General features: G+C 41.3%; 1 protein-coding gene across 1 annotated transcript in view; it reads left to right on the top strand.

Annotated features, from left to right (window-relative positions):
* The window catches only part of NUF2 (NUF2 component of NDC80 kinetochore complex), a 36,436-nt gene extending 12,006 nt beyond the window's left edge, over positions 1-24,430 (top strand). Inside the window, exons 5-14 of the mRNA XM_077453041.1 lie at positions 164-225; positions 329-426; positions 545-618; positions 1,675-1,771; positions 11,773-11,835; positions 12,427-12,564; positions 17,713-17,853; positions 17,946-18,121; positions 18,600-18,735; positions 24,200-24,430. Of these exons, the coding sequence (XP_077309167.1) occupies positions 164-225; positions 329-426; positions 545-618; positions 1,675-1,771; positions 11,773-11,835; positions 12,427-12,564; positions 17,713-17,853; positions 17,946-18,121; positions 18,600-18,735; positions 24,200-24,325 (1,111 nt within the window). The 3' untranslated portion in view covers positions 24,326-24,430. The remainder of the gene's footprint in view (positions 1-163; positions 226-328; positions 427-544; positions 619-1,674; positions 1,772-11,772; positions 11,836-12,426; positions 12,565-17,712; positions 17,854-17,945; positions 18,122-18,599; positions 18,736-24,199) is intronic.
* The last annotated feature ends 302 nt before the right edge of the window (positions 24,431-24,732 follow it).

The following is a 24,732-nucleotide window of genomic DNA, read 5'->3' as shown; positions in this document are numbered from 1 at the left end:
GTAGTATCCAGACTGGAAACGGGAAGTCGGAGAACTTTGAAATTCAACCAGGAGGTGACCTCAGACACAGAAACCTGTTTCCTACAGCTAAAGGAGGGAAGTTGCCCACAAAGTGGGGTTGTGATTATTTACATGTAAATGAAATTCTTCTCTTTTCATTAAGGGCACGTCTGCTGCCGATATGTCGAGTATATGAGTTTCTACCGTCTGATGTTCTGAATCCCAGTAAGTATTTTGTGGTAGTAAACATTGTGACCAAATCTAAATCTTGTATTTCTGTCACTACCTTTTTTTTTTTTTTTTTTTTTTTTTTTCTCTCCACCTTTAGAAGGGAAACATATTATCACCTTGCTTAGTGGGATTGTCAACTTCCTCCACTTCAGGAATACCCGAATGGACACCTACAATGAGTTCTGTTTGAGATATGTAAGAAAAAATAAATTCTATATCCTCCTTTTTTTTTTTTTTTTTTTTTTTTTTTTTTTTTTTGCCAAGTCCTATTGCTACAGCTTTCATTCATGCTGGAATGTTTCATTGCTTGCAGAAATCTGCCTTGGATATCATGAACCAGCAGCAGAAGGTCCTTCGGGAGTTGGAAGCTAAAAAAGAGAAACTTACGTAAGCTTTGCTGAATACCATTTCTGTTATAATTTTGCCTGTTAGGATGCGACTTTTGATCTACTGAACTAAAGGGTAACCGTGTAAATAAGGCACCCCGAGTGACCCTTGCAGGGAGACTGGATGTCCACTAATCATTGCGAAGCAATCTTGTACATCAAGCATATCGCCACCTCCTCTCAGGCGCATCACTACCTTGTGGATGAATGGCTTGTCTCCCTGCCCCATAGTGCTGAAGACTTTTGCTTCCAGTAAAACTATCATTGATAGGGATGTCAAAAGGCCAAGATGAGACTAAAGGTGTTCTACTAGGTTTGAGGGTTTAACATCCTTGATTGAAAAATGGTATGGAAAAAGCAGAAGAATTGTCCTTAAAGCGGAGTTCCCACTGTTAAATTTTTTTATTTTCTTTAGGATGCATAACCTTTGTTTCTAATGCTTAATTGTGTGATTAATCGGCGCTCGATTGACGATTCCTTAGAGGAATATGTTATATTCCTGTTTCGTGTCAGTTTCCAGGCTCTGGTGCAGCTGAGCGACCAGCATGTATTGCCCCTTCTCGTACACTTCTGCCATTGCCATCACAACAGGCGGCGGTGACGGAAGTGCCCGCCCCCATTGTGATGGCAACGAAGCCCTTGGCGCTGCCAAGTGACTCCTGGGAAAATTATGACAGACATCTCCCAGGAGCACTAGAGGGAAATTACGCCTGGCGCCTTGGAGAGGAAGAGGCAGATTACGAGGGACCCCCTAGTAACAGACCTGAAAAAGGTAAGAAAAAAAAAAATACTTTTTTTTCCAAAGGTTGTCATTTTATATTTAATGCAGCTGAATAATGTAAAAAAAAATTGACAGGCATTCTGCTTTAACTGTGCACTACGTTCTTCCCAAGCCTTATTCAGAGACTTGTATGACTGGTGGTAAAAAGCCAGTGAGGAAATCGGATGTTATCTTTTTTTCCTGCTCTTTAAAAATGATCCCTGGCATTTGATTGTCATGGAGTAATATATTGTCTGTTCTCACTGGAAGTCTTAATGATGAATTTTATTTTTTTAGGACTATCCCACCAGAACAACAAGCAGAATTCAAAGCGCTTTCCAGTGATATCCAAGACTTGCAGCAGATTATAAATCAGGAATATCACACAAAAGATGTAAGTAACCAGAATTTCCTCCTTTTTTTTTTTTTTTTTGGTGCTATAGGCTTCCATAGACATCCCACCACCTGGGCTTGCCCTGTGACCACTGTATCCGAAGGACATATAGCTGATCATATATCCACGGTAAAGGGCCAATTACAGCAGCCCTTATGTGACCAGCTGTGTCCAATCACAGCTGATCAAATGTAAAAAGACTTGGCCGTACTTTGCTCACACACTGTCTGTGTGAGGGAAGGAGTGCTAATAACCAGCAAGGCTGTCAGCACACTGGTAATCAGGGCATTGATTGTCTGAGCAGCTTATCAGTACACATCAGTGAAGAAGAAAAATTACTTGAAAAACCCAGTGGTGATCTTAATAGCACTAAAAAAGTTCCATATGGATACAGTGTTGCATGATCGGGCAGTTGTCATTCAAAGTGCAACAGCGATGAAAATCGGCCTGGGCAAGAAGGGGTTGAAAGTGCCCAGTATTGAAGTAGTTAATATCCTGGTCAAAACACAGTCCACAAAACTCCTAATTTATAGATCTCATATAAATGATTACCTGGACCTAGGAGCTGCTGCTGTTTACCTTGTGCTGGATTTCTTTCACTGTACCCCCCATGCATGAAGTCTTGCTTACCATAAAAAATAATGGGGCTGTTTCCAGGAACTCTCAACTTATATCCTATGGAAATGAACGCTGCATGTGTGGGGCATAATGGCATAAATCCCAGAACAGAGGATATAAATGGTGCAGCAGCTCCCAGAAGAGTCTGCCTGCCAACCGTAGAGAAGTGTCTGTCTGAGATCTGTGAATGACAAGTTATTTATACTAAACAAATTATGCAAAGGTGTTTTGTGTGTTTTTTTTTTTTTTTTTTTTTTTAACCTCTTACATTTTAAAGAGACCCTGTCTCCAGACTATTCATTTGAACAGAAATTTTTTATTTATTTTTTTCCTATAAAATTTTATATGTGCACTTTAGCATATTTTTATAATTGCCTGTTTAAAGCCAACCAAAAACATATACTGTGACCTTTTAATGGCATCTCAATCTTCGTCTGTAGGGTTCAATATTGAGTTGGCCCATCCTTTGCAGCTATAATAGCTTTGACACTTTTGGGAAGGCTGGACACAAGGATTGTGTCTATCGGAATGCTTGACCATTCTAACAGACGAGCATTTGTGAGGTCAGGCACTGATATTGGGCAAGAAGGCCTGGCTCAGTCTCCACTCTAATTCATCCCAAAGGTGTTCTATCTGGTTGAGTTTAGGATTCTGTGCAGGCCAGTCAAGTTCCTCCACCCCAAACTCACTCATCCATGTCCTTATGGACCTTGTTTGTTTGTGCACTGGTGTGCAGTCATGTTGGCACAGTAAGGGGCCATCCCCAAACTGTTCCCACGAAGTTGGAAGCATGAAATTGTCCAAAATGTCTTGGTATGCTGACTCCTTTAAGAGTTCCCTTCACTGGAACTAAGAGGCCAAGCCCAACCCCTGAAAAACCACACCCCACACCAAATTATTTAGACCAATACACTCCTAAACCTTGTGGACAGCCTTCCCAGAAGAATTGAAGCTGTTATAGCTGAAAAGGGTGTGCCAACTCAATATTGAACCCTACGGACTAAAACTGGGATGCCATTAAACTTCATGCGCATGAAAAGGCAGGCGTCCTAATATTTTTGACAATATAGTGTATATAATAACTAGTGATGGAGCCCTAAATGAGAAAATTGTGTGACTGCCCTTTTAAGAAAATTAGAAAATCGCTTCTGAATTAAAAACAATGGGTAAAGGTGTTGGCGATCACAATGTGGAATATTATTTGAACATGCATTACTCTTGTGCAATAGTGCAAATGATGACTATTTTCCACATGGTTTATTAAAAAAAAAAAAAATAAATTTAAATGATAAAAAATGCAAAAAAAAAAAAGTGACAATACCCAACACCAAAAAATATAAAAGTGCTTCTGGACAGATGTGTCTTCAAAACACTTCACCACGAGTGTTTATATGGTAGATGGCCACTCACCAGAGGTGTTTGACCTCCTTTTTTTTACAGAAGGTCAAAATACGCTTTTGGAAAACTTGACTGGTTCCTGGGTTTGCACCCCTCCTCCACTCTGATACTCCCTCAGGATATGGCTGGAGATGTAGGGATGGACCCCATCAGAGACACAAAGAAGGACTTTATAGTGTAGTATGGTTTTTATTAGATGTTTAAAAGTAGATAGCTAAAAGTTGTACTTGCATGTATCTGTGCCTTTGCTGGCTCTAGGTGTCTACAGCATGTGCGGATAGAATCTGTCAAGCTGGCGTGCGGTCCATGACTTGCGCTCGAGAATAAACTTGGGTGGGTAGTCACAAAGGGGTCCTGTTTTCTGTTCTATCAGAATCCGTGACCCGGGCCATCACATTTGTTAACAGAAGTGATGTCCCTGTCAGAGATTGAACATTGTGAGGCTCATCTTGGTACACGCTACAGTAAGCCTGCAGTCATAAGACGGCAGCGGACATCTTGTTACACCCAGCCCATATAGTTCACTAACTATATGGGCTAGATGTAACAAGATGGCAGTTGCTGCCTTCTGACTGTATAAGATGGGCATCGCAGCATTTGTACTAGAGCTGCAAAATCCTGTAGGTTTGTTTTCACTCATATAAGTGCCAGCCATCAGTGCTGCGTATAAGTGCCCATCAGTCAGTGCTGCATATCAGTGCAGCCTCATTATGAAGATCTCATTAGTCGGTGTGTCACATGACTTTAAAAATATCTGTACTTGTACTCGGTCTTAAAGTGGTATCAGTGCAACTGGAATTTTTTATTTTTTGGGTGTTTGGTATTGTCACATTAGACTAGACTAGACTATTTTATTTATTTTCTACATGTGTAAAATATTCACCATTTGCACTATTGCAAAAAAATATGCATTTATTTTTTGATATACAATGTGTAATATATTTATCAATTGCTCATAATTTGCATTGTTGCATAGGGGAGAAATGCATGTTTGAATAATCTACATTTTGAGCGCCAACACCTTTTTTACGCGTGTGTATCTCCTAAAATTAGAATAACATCAAAAAGTAAATTTCAGTAATTCAAAAAGTGAAACTCGTATATTTTATATAGATGTGTTCCACACAGAGTGATATATTTCAAGCATTTTTATTTTCATTTTGTTGCTTGATTACAGCTATTAAAAACCCCAAACTCTATCTCAGAAAATTAGAACATTAGCATCAATAAAATAAAAAAATTATTTTTAATACAGAAATGTTGGCTTACTGAAATGTACAGTATAGTATGCACTTAATACTTGTTCGGGGGGTGGGCCTCCTTTTGCATGAATTTCTGCATCAATGCGGCGTGGCATGGAGGCGATCAGCCTGTGGCATTGCTGAGGTGTTATGGAAGCCCAAGTTGCTTTGATAGCAGCCTTCAGCTCGTCTGCATTGAGTCTGGTGTTTCATCTTCCTCTTGACAATACCCCACAGATTTTTTTTTTTATGGGGTTTAGGTCAGGTGAGTTTGCTGGCCAAACAAGTACAGTAATAACATCATCATTAAACCAGGTATTGGTACTTTTTGGCAGTGTGGGCAGGTGCCAAGTCCTGCTGGAAAATGAAATCGGCATCTCTATAAAGCTGGTCAGCAGAGGGAAACATGAAGTGCTCTGGAATTTCCTGGTAGAGGGTTGCACCGATTTTGGACTTGATAAAACAGTGGACCAACACCAGCAGAGGACATGGCTCCCTAAATCATCACTGACTGTGGAAACTTCACACTGGACCTCGTGCAGCTTGGATTCTGTGCCTCTCCACTCTTCCTCCAGACTTTGAGACCTTGATTTCCAAATGAAATGCAAAAATGTCCACAGTCCATGAATTTGGGAGCCGTGTCATCTGCTGGTGTTGGTCCACTGTTTTATCAAGTCCAAGGGCGGCACAGCCCTAATCTAATTTTCTGAAATACAGAATTTTGGGTTTCAATAGCTGTAAGCCATAATCGTCAAAATGTAAAAAAGATGCTTGAAATGTATCACGTTGTGCGTGTGCTTTCTTTTTCCAATTTTTTACACTCGGAGGGGATTGTGTTCTCACTGCTGACTATGGAACTGAGAGGGAGGGGGGAGATGCAGAGATGCACAGGGGTGAGCTGTTAAGATGGTGGCACGTAAACTGACCACTCTTTCATGGCTCAGCAGCCATAATAAATCTGGTTAGCTCACAGAAGGTGAGTCAAAACCAGGCAGGATCAACCAGGTACTGTAGAAGATAGGGGCAATTGAAAAGGCAAGGCCTAATATTGCACCCAAGTCAGGAGGTTGCACGCAAAGTCATACAACTTTAAAATCACATTTGTTGCTTTGCAGCCTGAAATGAAGAGCTGCAGTTTTTGTTTTATCGAGCTGTATGTGTTCAGTGCAACTTATAAAATCCATGTGTCCATATAAAAAAACAAATTTACTGAGTTGGAAAGGATCACCCCCTTGTGTCAGTATTTTGATGAACCACCTTTGCTTTAATTATAGCCTTTAGTCTGTTGGGATATGTCTCTACTAATTTTGCAATGTTTGAAGAACACAATCGTCATTCTTTGTCATAAATTCCTGCAACTGCTTCAAAGTTGCTGTAGGCCTCTCTGACCAGTTTCCTCCTCGCTCTTTCATCCAGTGTGGCGCGACCTCCTGATCCAGGGAGGATCTCTGTTGTACCAAATACCTTCCACTACTTAACCACTAGCGGACCAGCCACAGTTGGCTCGGCTGGGCAAATCGCCATAGCTGTACATCGCTCTTTTAAGACGACGCAGCAGGAGCACACCGGCCGTGTGTCCCTGGAGCCGGTGTGACAGAGCAGCAACCGGGATCTGTGTGTATGTAAACACACAAATCCTGGCTCTCAAGGGAGAGGAGAGAGATTGTGTCTTCATACCCCCCCCCCCCCCCCCCAGTCAGTCCCATCTCCCCTACAGTTAGAACAGACCCAGGGAGCATAGTTAACCCCTTGCTCGCCCCCTAGTGTTAACCCCCTTCCCCGCCAGTGTCATTTATACAGTAATTACTGGCTATTTTTAGCTCTGATCACTGTATAAAAGTCAATGATCCCAAAATAGTGTCAAAATTGTCCAATCTGTCCGCTGCAATGTCGCAGTCCTGATAAACGCTGATTGCCACCATTATGCTATAAATTTTGCACAAACCAATCAATATACGCTTATTGCGATTTTATTTATGTTGTAAAGCGCTGCGCAAACTGTTGCCACTATATAAAACCTGTATAATACTTATTTTTGTTAAGAAAAAAAAAAAAAAATGTAGAAGAATACACATCGGCCTAAACTGAGGGAAAAAATGTGTGGGGTGTTTTATTTATTATAGTAAAAACTACAAAATATTGTTTGGGGGTGTGTTTTTTTTATTTTATTTTTTTTTTATTTTTTTTAATAGTTTTAAAAATTTAAAACAACAGAGGTGATCAAATGTTACCAAAAGAAAGGTCTATTTGGGGGGGAGAGGACATAAATTTTGTTTGGGTACAATGTCACAGGACCGCGCAATTGTCAGTTAAAGAGATGCAGTGCCGTATCACAATGGCCTTGTCAGGAAGGGGGCAAATCCTTCTGGGGCTGAAGTGGTTAAAGCAGCTGTAAACTGCTTGGTTTTTGTTTTTTGGTACCCTGCAAAGTAATGTCATATTGTGCTAGTATGCATCACATAAAACATCACATTAAAAACGAAGCCCTTCCAGCATCTGTCAGCTGCAGAAGCTCTCTTCTTCACCCGTCTTGCTTCTGGGTTTGCAGACTTCGGCTTTGTGACTGGCCAAAGACATGATGACATCACTCCCGTGTATGCACACGGGATCCCCTGTTTATGGCACAGGGCTCTAAAGAGATGGCCGGGTGGCTGTTCCTTCAGAGTGCATGCACTATTGATTTCAGCACAGTTTAGGAGATATTTACACTACCTATAGCAGCCTTTCTCAACCTTTTCAACACAGAGGAACCCTTGAAATAGTTCTCCAGTCTCGGGGAACCCCTGCTAAAAATTGGAACTCTACAACTCATGATACATTAGTGTGATGCTCAGTGAGAGGAATGGTCCTTATACTTGTGGTCATTGGGAAGAATTACCTCCTTACAGAGGGCTAAAAAAGATTAATGGTGTCAGTGGGAACTTGTCTGAGAGGCAGAAATTGCCCAATGCTGAAGGAACCCCGAGAAACCTCTGGAGGAACTCTGGGGCTCCACGGAACCCTGGTTGAGAATCACTGACCTATAGGTAGGACTTATAGGCTTGCCTATAGGCAAAAGTCAGAGATGGAAGTTTACTTCCACTTTAATAATAGACTTCACTGTGCTTCTAGGACAGGGATATGCAATTAGCGGACCTCCAGCTGTTGCATAACTACAAGTCCCATGAGGCATAGCAAGACACCGACACCGACAGCCACAAGCATGACACCCAGAGGCAGAGGCATGATGGGATTTGTAGTTTTGCAACAGTTGGAGGTCCGCTAATTGCATATCCCTGTTCTAGGAGATGATAAAGCCTTTAAAAAATAAAAATTGTATCCATCTCCTGACTTGTCTGTAAACCACTTTTATCCCAGAGATCTTTTGACAGTGCCTTGCTACCAATAGTTGATTGCTTCAGTTGCACTACCAGGGACTGAAATTCCCCAGTAAAGCTTGTTTCATGCTGAGCTAATCAAAATGATCACGGTTGAAAGGCAAATGGCTTTGTGTGCCATTGAGAAGGTGATTAGCTACACCTGATTGAGTTTACAAGTCATTTTTAGGAGGGGAGTGATTCTTTTTCAACTGGGTGAATCTGTTTTTTGTTTTTTTATTTTTTTTTTTCTGACAGGTTGGTGTTACAGCTTTCTTTTCTTTGTTATAAGTTGAGTACATACAGCTGGATAAAACAAAAACTGCGTCTGTCTTCATTTCAGGCTGCAAAGCATACAAAATGTGATTATTTTAAAGTGGGGAGTTTCTTTTCTATACCCACTGTATATTGATATTAAAGAACTGGAGAGAGTGCAGAGAAGGGCAGCCAAACTGATAAGGGGCATAGAGAAACTGGCTGAGGAAAGTATTAACTGAACTGGATTTATTCTCTTGAGAAGAGGAAATTTAACCACTTGCTGACCTGGCCTTTTCTGACATTTGTTGCTTACAAGTTAAAATCAGTATTTTTTTATTTTTTTTTGCACACATATACATTTTATTTATGTATATATTTAATTTCACCCTAGAGCAGGGATCTCAAACTCAAATTACCTGAGGGCCACAAGATAAGCTTTCATATCCCATGGGGGCTGCATGCAAACTTTCAAACACAGCACTGGTGTCAGCGGGCGCACTATTAACCCCCAGCACTGGTGTCAGCGGGTGCACTATTAACCCCCAGCACTGGTGTCAGCGGGCGCACTATTAACCCCCAGCACTGGTGTCAGCGGGCGCACTATTAACCCCCTGCACTGGTGTCAGCGGGCGCACTATTAACCCCCTGCACTGGTGTCAGCGGGCGCACTATTAACCCCCTGCACTGGTGTCAGCGGGCGCACTATTAACCCCCAGCACTGATGTCAGTGGGCACGCTATCCCTACAGGCCACAAACACCTATATCATGTTCACAAATTTCAACCCCAGTCACCCCACTAAGGACTTGCCTCAGTCTTTGCTTACCTCTCCTTCTGGCAGTCAGCTGGTAGTCTGATCTTCTGCCTCTCGAGTCCTCTCCTCTTGTCAGGTCCTGGCGCAACACGGGCCTAGTGGTAGGGCACCCCAAGAACGCCATGAGGTGGCAGCAGGACCCTGGATCCGGGTACAGCCTCCCAGGAGCACAGCTCTGAACGATCATCAGAGCCTATGTGGGTGGGGCGATGGGCGGATCCACCCTCCGCTCTGTTCCTTTCGCTCTCCTGTGCTGTGTCTGTTTCCTTTGCTGTGCATGCTGGGCTGTAGCAGCATGGAGGGGAGAGGACACGAGAGCAAGCGCTCCCAGGCGCGGGGCAGTGCACCCCAGGCCAGTACTTTGAAATACCACTGCACAAAAAAATGTTTTATTCTCTAGGGTAGTGGTCTCAAACGCAATTGTTTCGGAAAAAAATACACTTTAACCACTTGGTGCCCGCCCACTATCCAAATGACGGAGGGACGGTGTGGCTCTCATTCTGGGACAACGTCCACGCCGCCGTGTTGCTAGGGCACAGCGCGATCCCGCTCTCTGGCTCTTTAACCATGTGATCACATGGTTAAAGAGGTCACATGTAAACACGGAAATGCTGGTAATCGGCTCTCCTCGCCTCACACTGAGAGAGGATGGCGAATAGAGCTGATCAGTGGCATCTCCTCTCAGGGGACATCTAGACATGTAATCAGGGCACTGATCATCAGTGAACTGATTACAATATACCACCACCAATCTGTGCCCATTAGTGATGCCAGTCAGTGCCGCCTATCCGTGCCACATATCAGCGCCCATAAGTGCGGCATATTAGTACCTCCTAATCAGTGCCACCTCATCAGCGCACATCAATGAAGGAGAAAATTTGCTTATTTACTAAAGTTACTGATGCACTAAATCTTCTTTTTTTTTTATTATTATTTAATTTTTTCCAACATTTTCAGGTTATTGTTTACAAAAAACAGCAGTGATTACCACCAAAAGAAAGCTCTATTTGTGTGAGGAAAATTTACAAAAAAATTCACATGGTTGCAGTGTAGCATGACTGTGCAATTTGTCATTCAAGTGTGAGCGCTGAAAAATGGGAAGGGGGAGAAAGTGCCCGGTATTGAGGTGGTTAATGAATTTTTATATTTTTATTATATTATACATTTTTTTTTTTTTTTGTACAATATGAATGTTAGTAAGGTAAATAGATGCCTAACATGTCATTCTTTAAAAATTGCGAGTGGAACGGTGCCAAACGTCAGTAATTAAAAAGTCTCTATAGGCGATCCTTCAAAATTTTCTACAGATTACCAGTTTAGAGTTGGAGGTCTAGTGCTATAAATATTGCTGTCACTCTAACGTTTGTGGTGATATGTGTGGTACAAACACCATTTACACATGTGGGTGTTATTAAGCTTCTCTAACAAACTTCTGAAGACTTCACGGGTCAGCTGTATTTATACTGAGATTAAATGACACACAGGTGGACTCTATTTGCTAATTAGGTGACTTTTGAAGGCAATTGGTTCCACTATATTTTAATTGGGGGGGGGGGGTTTATCGGCGTAAAGGGGGCTAAATAAAAATGCACGCCACACGTTTTTTCACATATTTGTAAAAAATGTTGAAAAACATTTTCCTTCCACTTTACAATTATGTGCCACTTTGTGTTGGTCTTTCACATACAATCACAATAAAATGTTTTTGGTTGTAACATGACAAAATGTGGAAAATTTAAAGGGGTATGAATACATTTTCAAGGCACTGGGGGTTATTTATGAAAGGTAAATACACTTTGCACTGCAAGTGCACTTGGAAGTGCAGTCGCTCTAAATCTAAAATGAATGGAAGCTCTGCTGATTTTATCATCCAATCATGTGCAAGCTAAAATACTGTTTTTTTATTTTCCTTGCATGTCCCCCTCGGATCTACAGCGACTTTAATTTCAAGTGCACTTGCAGTGCAAAGTGGATTTTCCTTTAGTAAATAACCCCCATTTTCTATGGAGGTTTTCTATTTGAGTGTGCTAGGGGTGTTTGGCGTTTTTTTTGTGTTTGTGTGTGTTTTTTTTTTTTTTTTTTTTCCCCAGATTAAACATGTAACAACTGTATGTAAAATTTGGTTAGTACTTCATTTCCTCTGGTCATCCAAAGAGCATGTTTTTTAGTATTACTTTACTAGTACGTTTTTCTGTCAGTGGAATAATCTTTTGGTTGCAATAACACATCTGAAAATTTTTCTCATGTTTCTTTTCACTATATAAGCTTTGTTCATTTATTTGAGTGTTTTGAACAATATTTTCCCTCTTATTTTTAGAGTGCTTTCCAGGAAAAATTAGTACAGAAAAAATTGGTCATTGCAGAGACTGGGAAAAAATTGGTAAGTTAAAGCAGAACTGCAGGCAAACCTGACAACCCCCAAATCCAACACTTGGCAAAACACCTCCTTACCTATTGTGGTGTGTGTGTGTATAGTATAGTGTGTTTGTTATGTCTGTGCAACATACTACTTTGTGTCAGAATTTCAGAGCAGTCCTGTGCACCTTTATCTCAAGGAATCAAATTTAGACCTCCTAGCTTTTTACTTGGACTGAATCTACAACTATTCTGTTCATGTTGTGGGGATGAAGAGAGGAGGAGGAGGGATTCATTCATTTGGCAAAAGATAATTTTGTTCCATTTCTGTCCACAAAATGCTGTGTGTAGCTTTGATTCCACGCCGGGAACCCTATATAGCGCATGCGTGAGGCCCGGCTCCTCTCTCCAATTGGCCCGGTGGCAGGGGGAAGAGGAGGGAGCCGAGCAGTGACATCATGGGCCACAGCCCAGACTCCCGGAAGTGGGAGCAGGATACCTGTCAAAGAAAAGTTCCACTTTTGGGTGGAACTCCGCTTTAATGTCCCTTATTGTCATTTGTGCAGCCTGTGAATAAGCAATTTAAAATTGATTAAAGCAATTTCTTGTGGCGCAGAACCAGTTAAAGCTTGCTATTGCTACAATGAAGGAAGATCAGGAGCTCATGAAATCCCAAATTGTGGAATCGCCAGAACAACGTAAAGATAAGACTGAGAGGATGAAGGAAAATGTTCACAAAGTCAAGCGAGCCAAGGTAAGATTGTTCAGATTCACTAACCGTGTATTAAGTAGGAGATTATTCAAATATATATATATATTGTATAACCAGTAACACAGAAATTAGTCCATATGATTCCTGAAAATTTCAGTATTAAAACAGCGCTCTAAATGAAGTCCAAGATATTTTCATAAAAAGTTATATCCTTAACAGTTAAAACAAAGTCCTTAATGTGCAGAAAGGGTGACCATAGTGATTTAGTCAACGTTGCGAGGTGATCATGGTGGTTATATCAGAGTGCTGTTAATATCGCTTCCACCAGATAATGGGAGGATTTCACCGTGTGTGATACATCCCCCTTAGGGGGTTAAACTCACCAGACAATGTTGAGCAAAAAAGCCTTAAGAAGTATTCCCTCTCTAGGTTTACCAGAATTCATACGTCATCCCTCGGGGGTCCAGCTTTCAACAATGCAGCTAGGCCTCATTATGTGTCTCTATGTTCTAGAAGGTGTGTGCAGGAAGTCTGAGGAAAATCCCTGCACTTGGCTACCAGGGGTCGCTGTCCTATGCTAAAGGCCCTCCTTTCACCTGAAAGGAGGGCCTTTAGCATAGGACAGCGACCCCTGGTGGAATTATCTGGTGGAAGCGATATTAACAGCACTCTGATATAACCACCGTGATCACCTCGCAACGTTGACTAAATCACTATGGTCACCCTTTCTGCACATTAAGGACTTTGTTTTAACTGTTTAGGATATAACTTTTTATGAAAATATCTTAGACTTAAAGCGGTTTTGTACAGAAAATTGCAAGTTCATCTTATTCAAATGGCTTTGGAACATAGATGCAGTTATGACCATTGAAATAAAATAATATGCAGTATTTACCTTTTTATTTTTAATGTTTATGCCGACTTCCAGGCTCTCCTCCTGTGGGAGTAGGTGTGTTTATCGGCTTCGCAATGGTCCCTGGGAACTTTTTTAGCTATTTCCCAGGAATCCGTGGGGGACACAGTCAAGCCGAAATTGCCATTTTGAAAGTGGGCAGGCAGCTCTATCAGCCATTACCACTATAGCACATGAGACAAAAGGAAGGAAAACAAAGAGGACACTCAATGAGCATGTGCGAGATGGAGCAGTGGATTCTGGGAGCTCAGCGTCATCGCATCCAGGAAGTAAATGCCTGTGGGCTTCAAACGCCCACAGTGAAAATGGAATCCGCCGGACTGCTTTTTTTTAAAGTTTTCCTTGGCAATGAAATCGTCACGCCGGGGGTTAAAAAGACGCCGATCGTGGCTGCAAAGACACCGTAGGAATCGCCCACCAGTGACACAGGTAAAAAAAAATAAAAACGCCAGTGGAATCCCGCTTTAATTTAGAGCGCTGTTTTAATACTGAAAATTTCAGGAATCATATGGACTAATTTCTGTATTACTGGTTATATAATTACTATACTTTTTAAACGGCTGTTATCGTATTGATCTGTCTGTTAGTTTGCAAAGATTTGACAGGCCATAACTGTGGGTTCTATATTTACCATATATATTTTTTGGATTTCTGGTTTAGTCTGCATTCGGCGCTGAGTGGTGCATTATAGGCCGTTCTTTGAAATGCACCTTGTGTGTGTATGTGTATATATGTGTGTGTTTGTGTGTGTGTATATGTGTGTGTGTGTGTGTATATATATATATATATATATATATATATATATATATATATATATATATATATATATATATATATATATAATTATATCATTTTTGAAAGGATAAGCTTTATTTAACCACTTCAGCTCCGGACCAATAAACACCTTAAGGACCAGAGGTCTTTTTGCAATTTCGCACTGCGCTGCTTTAACTGGTAATTGCGCGGTCATGCAATATTGCACCCAAACGAAATTTGCGTCCTTTTCTTCCCACAAATAGAGCTTTCTTTTGATGGTATTTGATTGCCTCTGCGATTTTTTTTTTTTTTTTTTTTTTTTTTTTTTTGCGATATAAATGGAAAAAGAGCGAAAATTTTGAAAAAAAAAGATATTTTCTTCTTTTTGTTATAAGAAAAATCGAATAAACTAAATTTTAGTCATACATTGAGGGCAAAATTTATTCAGCCACATGTCTTTAGTAAAAAAAAATGTCAATAAGCGTATATTTTTTGGTTTGCGCAAAAGTTATAGCGTCTACAAACTAGAGTACATTTTCTGGAATTTACACAGCTTTTAATTTATGACTGCCGATCTCATTTCTTGAGGTGCTAAAATGGCAGGGCAGTACAAATCCCCCCCAAATGACCCCATTTTGGAAAGTAGACACCCCAAGGAAATTGCTGATGGGTATGTTGAGCCCATTGAATATTTATTTTTTTTGTCCTAAGGGATTGAATAATGACAAAAAAAAAAAAAAAAAATTTTTTTACAAAAAGTTGTCACTAAATGATATATTGCTCACACATGCCATGGTTATATGTGGAATTGCACCCCAAAATATATTCCGCTACTTCTCCCGAGTATGGCGATACCACGTGTGTGGGACTTTTTGGGAGTCTAGTCGCGCACGGCACCCCGAAAACCAATCACCACCTTCAGGATTTCTAAGGGTGCAAATTTTTGATTTAACTCCTCACTACCTATCACAGTTTCGAAGGCCATAAAATGCCAAAATAGCACAAAACCCCCCAAAATGACCCCATTTTGGAAAGTAGACACCCCAAGCTATTTACTGAGAGGCATGTTGAGTCCATGGAATATTTTATATTTTGCCACAAGTTGCGGGAATATTACAAACTTTTTTTTTTTTTGCACCAAGTTGTCACTAAATGATATATTGCTCACACATGCTATGGGCATATGTGAAATGACACCCCAAAATACATTCTGCTGCTTCTCCCGAGTACGGGGATACCACATGTGTGGGACTTTTTGGGAGCCTAGCCACGTACGGGACCCCGAAAACCAAGCACTGCCTTCCGGATTTGAATATAAAATGCTATAAAAAACAAACTAACCAGAGTCACCCGTAACACTTATACGGTGATCAATGGTGAAAGGGTTAACTAGGGGCAATCAGGGGGTTCAAATTTTTATTAGGTAGTATATGGGGGTCCCTGGCGCTATATAAAAACCTGACGGGGAACCTAAATAACTAACTGGCTAACCAGCGTCACCAGTGACACTTATACTGTGATCGCTGGTGAAAGGGGGTGAAAGGGTTAACTAGCAGCAATCAGGGGGTTAAAACCATTATTGGGTAGTATATCGGGGTACCTAGCGCTATAAAAACCTGGCGGTGAACCTAAAAAAATAACTAGCTACCTAGCGACACTGATGCAGCGTTCAGAAAAATTATCGCTTAGTGACACTGGCAAAAGGGGGTGAAAGGGTTAACTAGCGGAAATCAGGGGGTTAAAAACATTATTGGGTAGTATATCGGGGTACCTAGCGATATAAAAACCTGGCGGTGAACCTAAAAAAATAACTAGCTACCTAGCGACACATGCAGCGATCAGAAAAATGATCGCTTAGTGACACTGGCAAAAGGGGGTGAAAGGGTTAACTAGCGGCAATCAGGGGGTTAAAAACATTATTGGGTAGTATATCGGGGTACCTAGCGCTATAAAAACCTGGCGGTGAACCTAAAAAAATAACTAGCTACCTAGCGACTGTAGCGACACTAATGCAGCGATCAGAAAAACGATCGCTTAGTGACACTGGCAAAAGGGGGTGAAAGGGTTAACTAGCGGCAATCAGGGGGTTAAAAACATTATTGGGTAGTATATCGGGGTACCTAGCGATATAAAAAACCTGGCGGTGAACCTAAAAAAATAACTAGCTACCTAGCGACACATGCAGCGATCAGAAAAATGATCGCTTAGTGACACTGGCAAAAGGGGGTGAAAGGGTTAACTCTAGGGGCAATCAGGGGGTTAAATCTTTATTGGGGGGTGATAGGGGGCTACCCTGGACCTAACACTAACTGTCCTGACAGTTTTTACTGTCACAACTGACACTGAATGCATTGATCAGTAAAGAAATGATCAATGCAATCAGTGACACTGTGACTGGGGGGGGGGAGGGGGATCGGGGGGCGATCGGGGGGGGGGATCGGGGGGGGGGTTTGTGTGCCTGTGTGTACCTACATGTCAGTGTAGTGTTGGTGCACACTTACTTTTACTCTTCTCCTCGTAGTCCGGTCAAAAAGACCGCCCCGAGGAGAATGACATCACTTCCTCCTTCCTGTGTAAACAATACACAGGGGAGGAAGCTTCTCATTGGCCAGGAGCGATCCAGAGGGGGTGGCCGAAAACCAACGGCCATCCCCTCATCACGGAGCGCTCCTGGACCGAATCGGACCGCCGTAAACAGCGGGAGGGGGTCCGATCGGACCCCCCACCCGCTGGAAGGCAATCACGTAGATGTACGTGATTGTGCCTGCCTGTGCCATTGTGCTGACGTACATTGGCAATACGGCGGTCCTGAAGTGGTTAAAGAGGTTGTAAACCATTCTGTATACTTGTACCTACAGATAAGGCTTACCTGTAGGCACTATGAGTGTCTCGTAAACCTGCACGGTTTAGGAGATATTCACACTTCACGCAGCCGGTGATGTCACCGGCGCAATAGTCTCTGAAGGAATGGTATACCCGTGCCACTCCTTCATAGCTCCCTGCCACGGTGTGACTCCTGTGTGCATGCGTGAGAGTGACGTCATCGCGACACAGCCAATCAGAAGGCAGAGCGCGTGACTATGGAAGCATCTGTCAGAGCTGACAGGGTGGCGGTGCAGGGCTTCGTTCTAAAGGAAGTGTTACATAATGTGCGCTTATGCGATCATTGCGATGCATACTAGCACATTATGCGTTTACTTTTCAGGATTTTAAAGATAAATTATATGGTTTTCTTCCTCTAAGTGTAAATTTTAAATGATTTTTGACTATCCATGTTCTGCCATTTTACTATTTCAAATGTATGCTTTTTCTGCAAAATGCATAATTTATGGTACTTGTTTTTGTTTTTATTTATTTTTTATTTTTTTATACAAAAGTGCTCCCATAATCCGTTTTTACCACAATTCAGGCGTGTGACTGTAGAACCATCTATTTCCTCTTCTACCTATGGGGGCATAGATGGGTAATTTACTAGATGTTACAATATGCTCTAAACAAGATTTTGTTTTTCTCATATACAGCTAGAGACACTAGAAAAGTATGACCATTACCGGGAGAGGGTGACCCTGGCTGCTTTGTGGCTACCAGACATACACGCTTATAACAAGAAGTTGCATAGCATGGAGGCCAACCTGGAAATGTTTAAGAAGATTCGGGAAGAGGTACCTTTTTATACTTGTGAATCTTGTTTGTCATTGGTTTAAAAACTGTCTGTATTCCCTTTCTTACAGTAGTCCTTGTTCATATATTCCAGATTAGACAAGAGGAAGAACAAAATTTAAAAGAAAAGCTTGATCTGAAGTCCATAACCTCAGAAGAGACGCAATTAAAAAGGACTATTCTTGTGAAAAAAGAGAAGCTTGCAAAAACGGATATTAAAAACCAAAAGAATCAAGAGAACTTTGAGCAGAGAAAGAAGGACATTTCTGAGTAAGTTTTTGGCTTTTATCCAGTGAGCTGAAAACAAAGCCTAAAATATTATTCATTTTAATGGCTTTCATGTGTCTTCAAAGCGCACCTAGGTATTACTAATACATATACTGCTGTGAATCGGGACATTGGGAGCTAGACGCTGCCCTTTGTTCCTCTAGCGATAAGGGTTTTAGTACATTTTTGATGTGTCATGTTTAAAGGGAAATGCTAATGGTTTTGCGTCTGTTTTTATTCTGATTTTGTTAAAGGTATAGTTGTGTTATCTGTTATAGATGGAGGGTTTGAGTCACTAGTTAGACTTGTGCGTGCACTTTATTTTTTTTGAGTTATTGAGATATGTAAACGCACTTTTTACAACTGGGTAACAGCAGACTGGGAATTGTTGCACCTTTTTGGTTTTAGATGTTTCCTGGAGTTCAGCTTAATTTGCCCTTGTATAAAAATGTCGGACCTGTTTGTCTCCTTTTTAACACAGGACCTGTAGTCGCATTCAAGAAAAGAGACAGGCTATGGGGGGACGCGTGTCACATGTTCTTCAAGAAATACAGCAGATTAACAGTAAGAAGGAACAGATCCTTGAAAGAGCAGAAAAAGTAAAGAGGACCTGTGAGGTATGTTCTAGCATTGCTGTGCATGTGTCCATGTTTTATTTATTTTTGGCACCTCTGGAAGTTGGCTTTATTTACATAGTAAGGTTGAATATAGACATCAGTCCATCCAGCTCAACCTGAGTGAGTGTCTACAATTGACCATATCCCTGTACATTGTACATCACACACTCACATTGGTTCCTACCCTCAAGGAGCCCACAATCCAAGGTCCCCATTCATATACCAGGGTCAATTTTGGACAGAAGCCAATTAACCTACCTGCCTGTCTTTGGAGTGTGGGAGGAAACCCATGCAGGCACAGGGAGAACATGCAAACTCCAGGCAGGTATTGTTGTGTTTGGATTTGAACCAGCGACCCTTTTTACTGCTAGGTGAGAGTGCTAACCACTACACCACTGTGCCGCCCTATTCAATAAAGCATGCATTTTCTTAAAGCGGTTCTATAGTCTCTTATATAAAAAAAAAAAAAACTTTTGCCTACAGGTAAGCCTATAATAAGGCTTACCTGTAGGTAAAAAAAAAAATCTCCTAAACCTGTATGGTTTAGGAGATATTCCCCTTGCAATGCACCGCTGACTGCAGCGGCGCATGCGCACAGGGGATTCTCAGCTGAAAGTCCGGCAGATGCCGGACCCTGCCGGAAAGAAATCGCATGCGTGGGAGTGACGATATCGTGGCTCCAGCCACTCACAGCGCCGGAGCCGCTATACCCGGAAGACACGCCAAGGGAACATGTCAGCTCCCTCAGCGTGGCTCGGGCAAGATGTCGCGGCCTCGTTCTAAGGTAAGTATTTTGTAATGAGCTAGTATGCGGAGCTCATTATGACTTTTCCCTTGCAGGTCAGAAAAAAGTCAGCGGGTTTACTCCCGCTTTAAATGTAGTTTACTTCTACAGCTTTATTGACTTATTGTACCAGTAATGACCCACGCTGTGCAGACTGCTAGATTCTGTAGAAATTTTCTTTGCAGGGATGCCAGCGCTGAGATGGGTAATGGCTTCTGCATAGAACGGCAGTAAAGAAGCTCCTGATGGGGACCCACCCCCTCCTCTTAACATTGAGAAAGGGTTCTTTTTGTTGTTGACACTGCATTAAACATGATCTGTAAATGGGAGCGAGACCCTTGTCATTCATCACTCTTCCCCATTGACAGACCATGTTGCATGAATTATAAACAATGAAAGAACTGGAATGGAGCGAGGAGGGGGGGGGGTGGGGTCTCCATCGGGAGCTACTACACTGCGGTTCTGTCCAAGGATCTGAAGCTATTAACCAGCACTGGAAGTTCAGCACCAGATAGAGCACTAGCATCCCTGACAAGATTTCTGTAGAATTCAACAACATGTCACTAAAGCCTTCTCCTTCCTTCCTTTTTTTTATTTTTTTATTTATTTATTTATTTTTTCATAAATGTTTGCTTTTAGCGGAACCAAACCCAACAATTTAAGGCTTGGTTCACACTGCTGCGGTGTACGAGATCGGATGTGATTCGCACCACAGTGCAAATTGCATGCGATCTCTGTGCAATGCGATTTCAGCCATACAGATAGTATGGCTGAATTCGCATCGCGTCCGGCCCAAACTCGTGCGATCCGATTCCTGTCAGAGTTTGCAGATCGCACTGCGATATGCGAACTGATTTGGAGGTGTCATTAACTTTTCACTGACACTCCCAGCAGTTCGCATAGGGCAGTGTGAACTGCCGCCGGGAGGCATGCGATGCGGGAACCCGCAGTAGATTTGCAGCGTTCCCGCATCACAGCAGTGTGAACCCAGCCTAAAAGAGTTTCAAAAACCGTTACATTCTGGCATATGCCTGGATCGTAACGGTTTTGTTTGCTTGTGCTCTCAAAAACTGTCAAACTGTCATTGGCTGGTGTCATAACTGATCACATGTGCAGCATTATGGCAGTTGAAGATCAAAAAGAGGCAAAGATGCCAGCTTCCTTAGCTGAAAACGATTGCGTGGATTAGGTTCTGCTTTTAAAACTGAACTTTACTCACAACAATTGATAAAAAGAAATGTACTTTAGTGAGGAACATCCATTATGCTACCAAAATTGGTGTGTGCTGTAAATTGCCTCCAAAATTTCTTCTGTTTCTTCTTGCTGGAGGCTGCCATTTTGCTAAAACCCAGAGCCATGAGCAGCCGTTAACCACTGGAGCATTTTGCTTGCCAAAGACCAGACCACTTTTTGCAATTCGGCACTGCGTCACTTTAACTGACAATTGCGCGGTCATGCGACGTGGCTCCCAAACAAAATTGCCGTTTTTTTTTTTTTTTTCTTCTCCCACAAATGGAGCTTTCTTTTGGTGGTATTTAATCACCTCTGGGTTTTTTTAATTTTATGTGCTATAAACAGAAAAGAGCGCCAATTTGTGGAAAAAATGCATTATTTTTTACATTTTGCTATAGGGAATATCCCCCAAAAATATATAAAAAAAAAATTTTTTTTTCCTCAGTTTATGCCGATTCTTCTACATATTTTTGGTATATAAAAAAAAAATCACACTAAGCGTTCGGTTTGCGCAAAAGTTATAGCGTTTATAAAAAGGATAGGATAGTTTATATGGCATTTTTATTAATTTTACTAGTAATGGGCGATCAGCGATTTTATTTTATTTTTTTTTATTTTTATTTTTTTAAATCGTGGAGACATTATGACTGACACATCAGACATTGGGCATGCATTCACAAACAATACGTCGTCTGTATTGGTGCAACCCTAGTAAGTGGTGGTTTTCATTCTCTTCTGGCTCATGGTTAATTACTGAGAACGGCCACTACTTATACCCTGCGCTGGTATGGAGAAATTTTAGAGGGTTGCAGCATCCCATCCATTTTTCTTAGTTCTGTCATCCATAGAAACCATCCAATATCTTTTTCCTATCTAGCCTGCCTCTTCCAGACATGTGTAGGTGTAAAAGAGGAGGAGGAAGGTGCAAGCTGGAACAGATAACCTGGATTTTTAGCCCAGCGTAATTTCTATCATTACTACCAGTTTTTAAATACATCTACTGATTAGCTATCAGTTAATGAATGATAAACACGACCCAGACCTTCCTGATGTCATTGATATGGGATAACCTGAATAATTAGTCTTAAGCCTGCAGCACAATTAAGAAACCTATTTGACATCTCAAATATAAATGAACAGCTTAATGAAATCCTAAAGAGGTAAGAACAGTGGGAAAGCTTGCTGTGCAATAGAAAGTGAACACTGAGGGAAGCAGATCATCAAGCTGTACATAAGAGCCATTCAGGTTCTAAAGTGACAGGAGGTAAACAAGAGCGCCTGTGGGAAATATGAAAGGAGCAGGGAAGTTGAGGTCCTTGCCAAATGCTGACGGAGTCTTCTAAGGCTTCATGTACACGGGATGTTTTTGCAACCTCTCCTGAACGTTTTAACTTGACAGATAGTAACCCACGTTTTATATATATATATATATATATATATATATATATATATATATTTTTTATAGCCAAAATAAAAAACACCTGTAAACAAACCGCGAGTTGCCGAGTTTAGAAGCGTTTGGTGCTTGAAATGCCTCTAAACTTGGCTTATGAACCCATTTTTTGTTTGTTTGTTTTGTTTTGTGTTCCAAAAAAAGCCTCTAAACTCAACTGCCTAGAAACGTCTGTAAGTCCTCATGTACACTGCTGCTGGTAAATGGACATTTAGGAGCAGTTGGGCATTTTTTTCAACTGCTCGTGAACTCTCCTCTGTTATCTTATCAGGACATGTACACAGGGTCATTTATAGTCGTTTCTAGGCAGTTGAGTTTAGAGGCTTTTTTTTTATTATTTTTTTTTATTTTTTTAGACCGCAAAAACAAAAAACCCATTCCCATACTACTTATTTACCTAAGGGAATTTCAGATAACTTAAAAATCATAGAATTATGAATTATTCATCTGCAAATTAAACTTTATTATTGGATTCAGAAACCTATACTGTGAGACTTGAAGCTGACCTCTCCGATGGTGGAGAGGGGGGATCCTTGCAGTGTGAGAGGTGATGGGGCTACTGTAAAGGTTTTTTTTTATTTAATAAAAAAGATTGGCTTCATAGTGTAGGCAGGGTAGAGGAAAGGGGAGCAAAACCTTATTCCTGGCTCCCCCAGCCGTTGGAACTCTTCTGTCTGGTGCTTCAGATTGTGGGCAGGCCCTCGCTTTACATCAACGGCAGGATTATTGCTTCTGCTTTTTATATGATGATGTCAAGATTGCAACCCCAGAGCACCTTAGAGAAGAGGCTTTGGGGACCGGTTAGAATTGCTGGGGCGAGGAATACATTTATTGCTTATTCCTCCTTCTTTTTTTTTTTTTTTTTTTTTAATGAAGTGGACCTGAACTCCAAAGTTATAGATGTGCCATGTTAAAGCAAAACATTTAAGATCAATCTGGTGCAGCTGTGCATAGTAGCTGATCGACTTCCAGGTTTTATCCCTCGTTCACACTTAACATGGCTTTGAAATCGTGTGGGTTCATCTAAACTTGAAAGACATATGTGTGGATTCATGCACAGATGTCTATTGAAATCGCCCCTGAAGTTGCCAAAAGTAGTGCAGGAACTACTTTCTAAAATCTGTGTGGCGCTGCAAAGTCGGTGTCTCGTTGATTGGGACGCGCCTATTGCCAGCAATAGGTTCCGATACAAATCACGCCGATGTGAACAGGGGCTAATTGTCAAAGCTTAATTAAACAAGCTGCAGTTAGAAGCTGGCTACCATGAACAACTGCACCAGATTCTGTGTGCACCAGTGTGCCTAAACAGTACCATAAAGCTTTACTTTTTAATAATAAAAAAAAAAAAATCTTAAATCGCTCTGAAAAATAGCTTTGCACTTCCTGCTGTGTGAGGCATGTCTAAGCACTTCTGTGCCTACAGCCTGAAAGCTGTATATCAGACGTATGAGATGTAAGGACCTGCTCCCTCTGACCAATAGTCTTTATAGAGTTAATATCACTACTGTGCTGCTTACTGTTCTTCCTGCTGTAGGCTATCGCATGCGGAAGCAAAACCCAGCCTCTACCAAAATGGCCACCTCCATATAAAGACAAACTGCCGAACAAGTAATGGCAAGTCAACAGTGGGGGAATATCCGTTGCTGGAAGACCGCAAGCAGTGCTGTGGATTGGTACTGCACCACTACCTTTTGTGTGTGTCCCAAACCAAATTGTTATGTAAAACCAATAGCATAACAGCCAACCACAGTTAGTCTTGGTATGGAAGACAGCACAAGGATCCGGTGTGCTATATGTAGTGGCTTCATCTTTGTATTTTTCGGGATTTAAGAAATAATTGCTTGTATCTTTCTTACAATGGCGTGCTGCATACCTAACTATGGCTGAAGATTTTATGGCCATCAAACTTGCATTGCTATTGACTGTTTGCATTTGGGTTGTTTTTAATCCTCTTCTTTTTTTTTATTTTTTTTTTTTTTTATTGGCTTCCTCAGGATGTTGTGGCAAACTTCAGAACTGCACTGGAGATATACCATGACAACCTGCAAAAGACATTTGATCGCAGTGCTGAGCGAAAACGAGAAAAGTTGGCCGAGCTGAAAAGGTTGAGCCGAAGATAACTTGCACTAATTACACAACTTCTTGTCTCTCTTTTGTTTTTATTTGTATGTGTAAATGTATGTGTTTTTCATTACTAAGAATAAATTTGGACTGCAAAACAGTAATGTAATTTCTGAGTATACTTGTAGCTGATAGCCTCCTATGGCTTCCAATACCATCTCTACGCGATGACCCCAAAATGTATCTCTACCCCTCAGCTTACTCTCTTCATCTCCTCATGTATCACTAATTTACTAACAGATATATCAGTCTGGCTGTCGCACCACTTCCTCAAACTCAATCTATCCAAAACCAAGCTCATAATACATGCTTAGGCATATTATCTTTTCCATCATGGTAGCAGATATTCAGGACACAGCGGAGAATACAGGGATGTAGCACCAAAAATTGTGCTGATCTGTATATA

Source organism: Lithobates pipiens, unplaced genomic scaffold (genome assembly GCF_037356315.1).
Source record: "Lithobates pipiens isolate NorthernLeopardFrog02 unplaced genomic scaffold, aLitPip1_a1.2 Scaffold_23, whole genome shotgun sequence".
Classification (NCBI taxonomy): Eukaryota; Metazoa; Chordata; class Amphibia; order Anura; family Ranidae; genus Lithobates; species Lithobates pipiens.
Note: the sequence above shows the minus strand (reverse complement) of the source record. Positions and strands in the feature narration are given on the sequence as shown.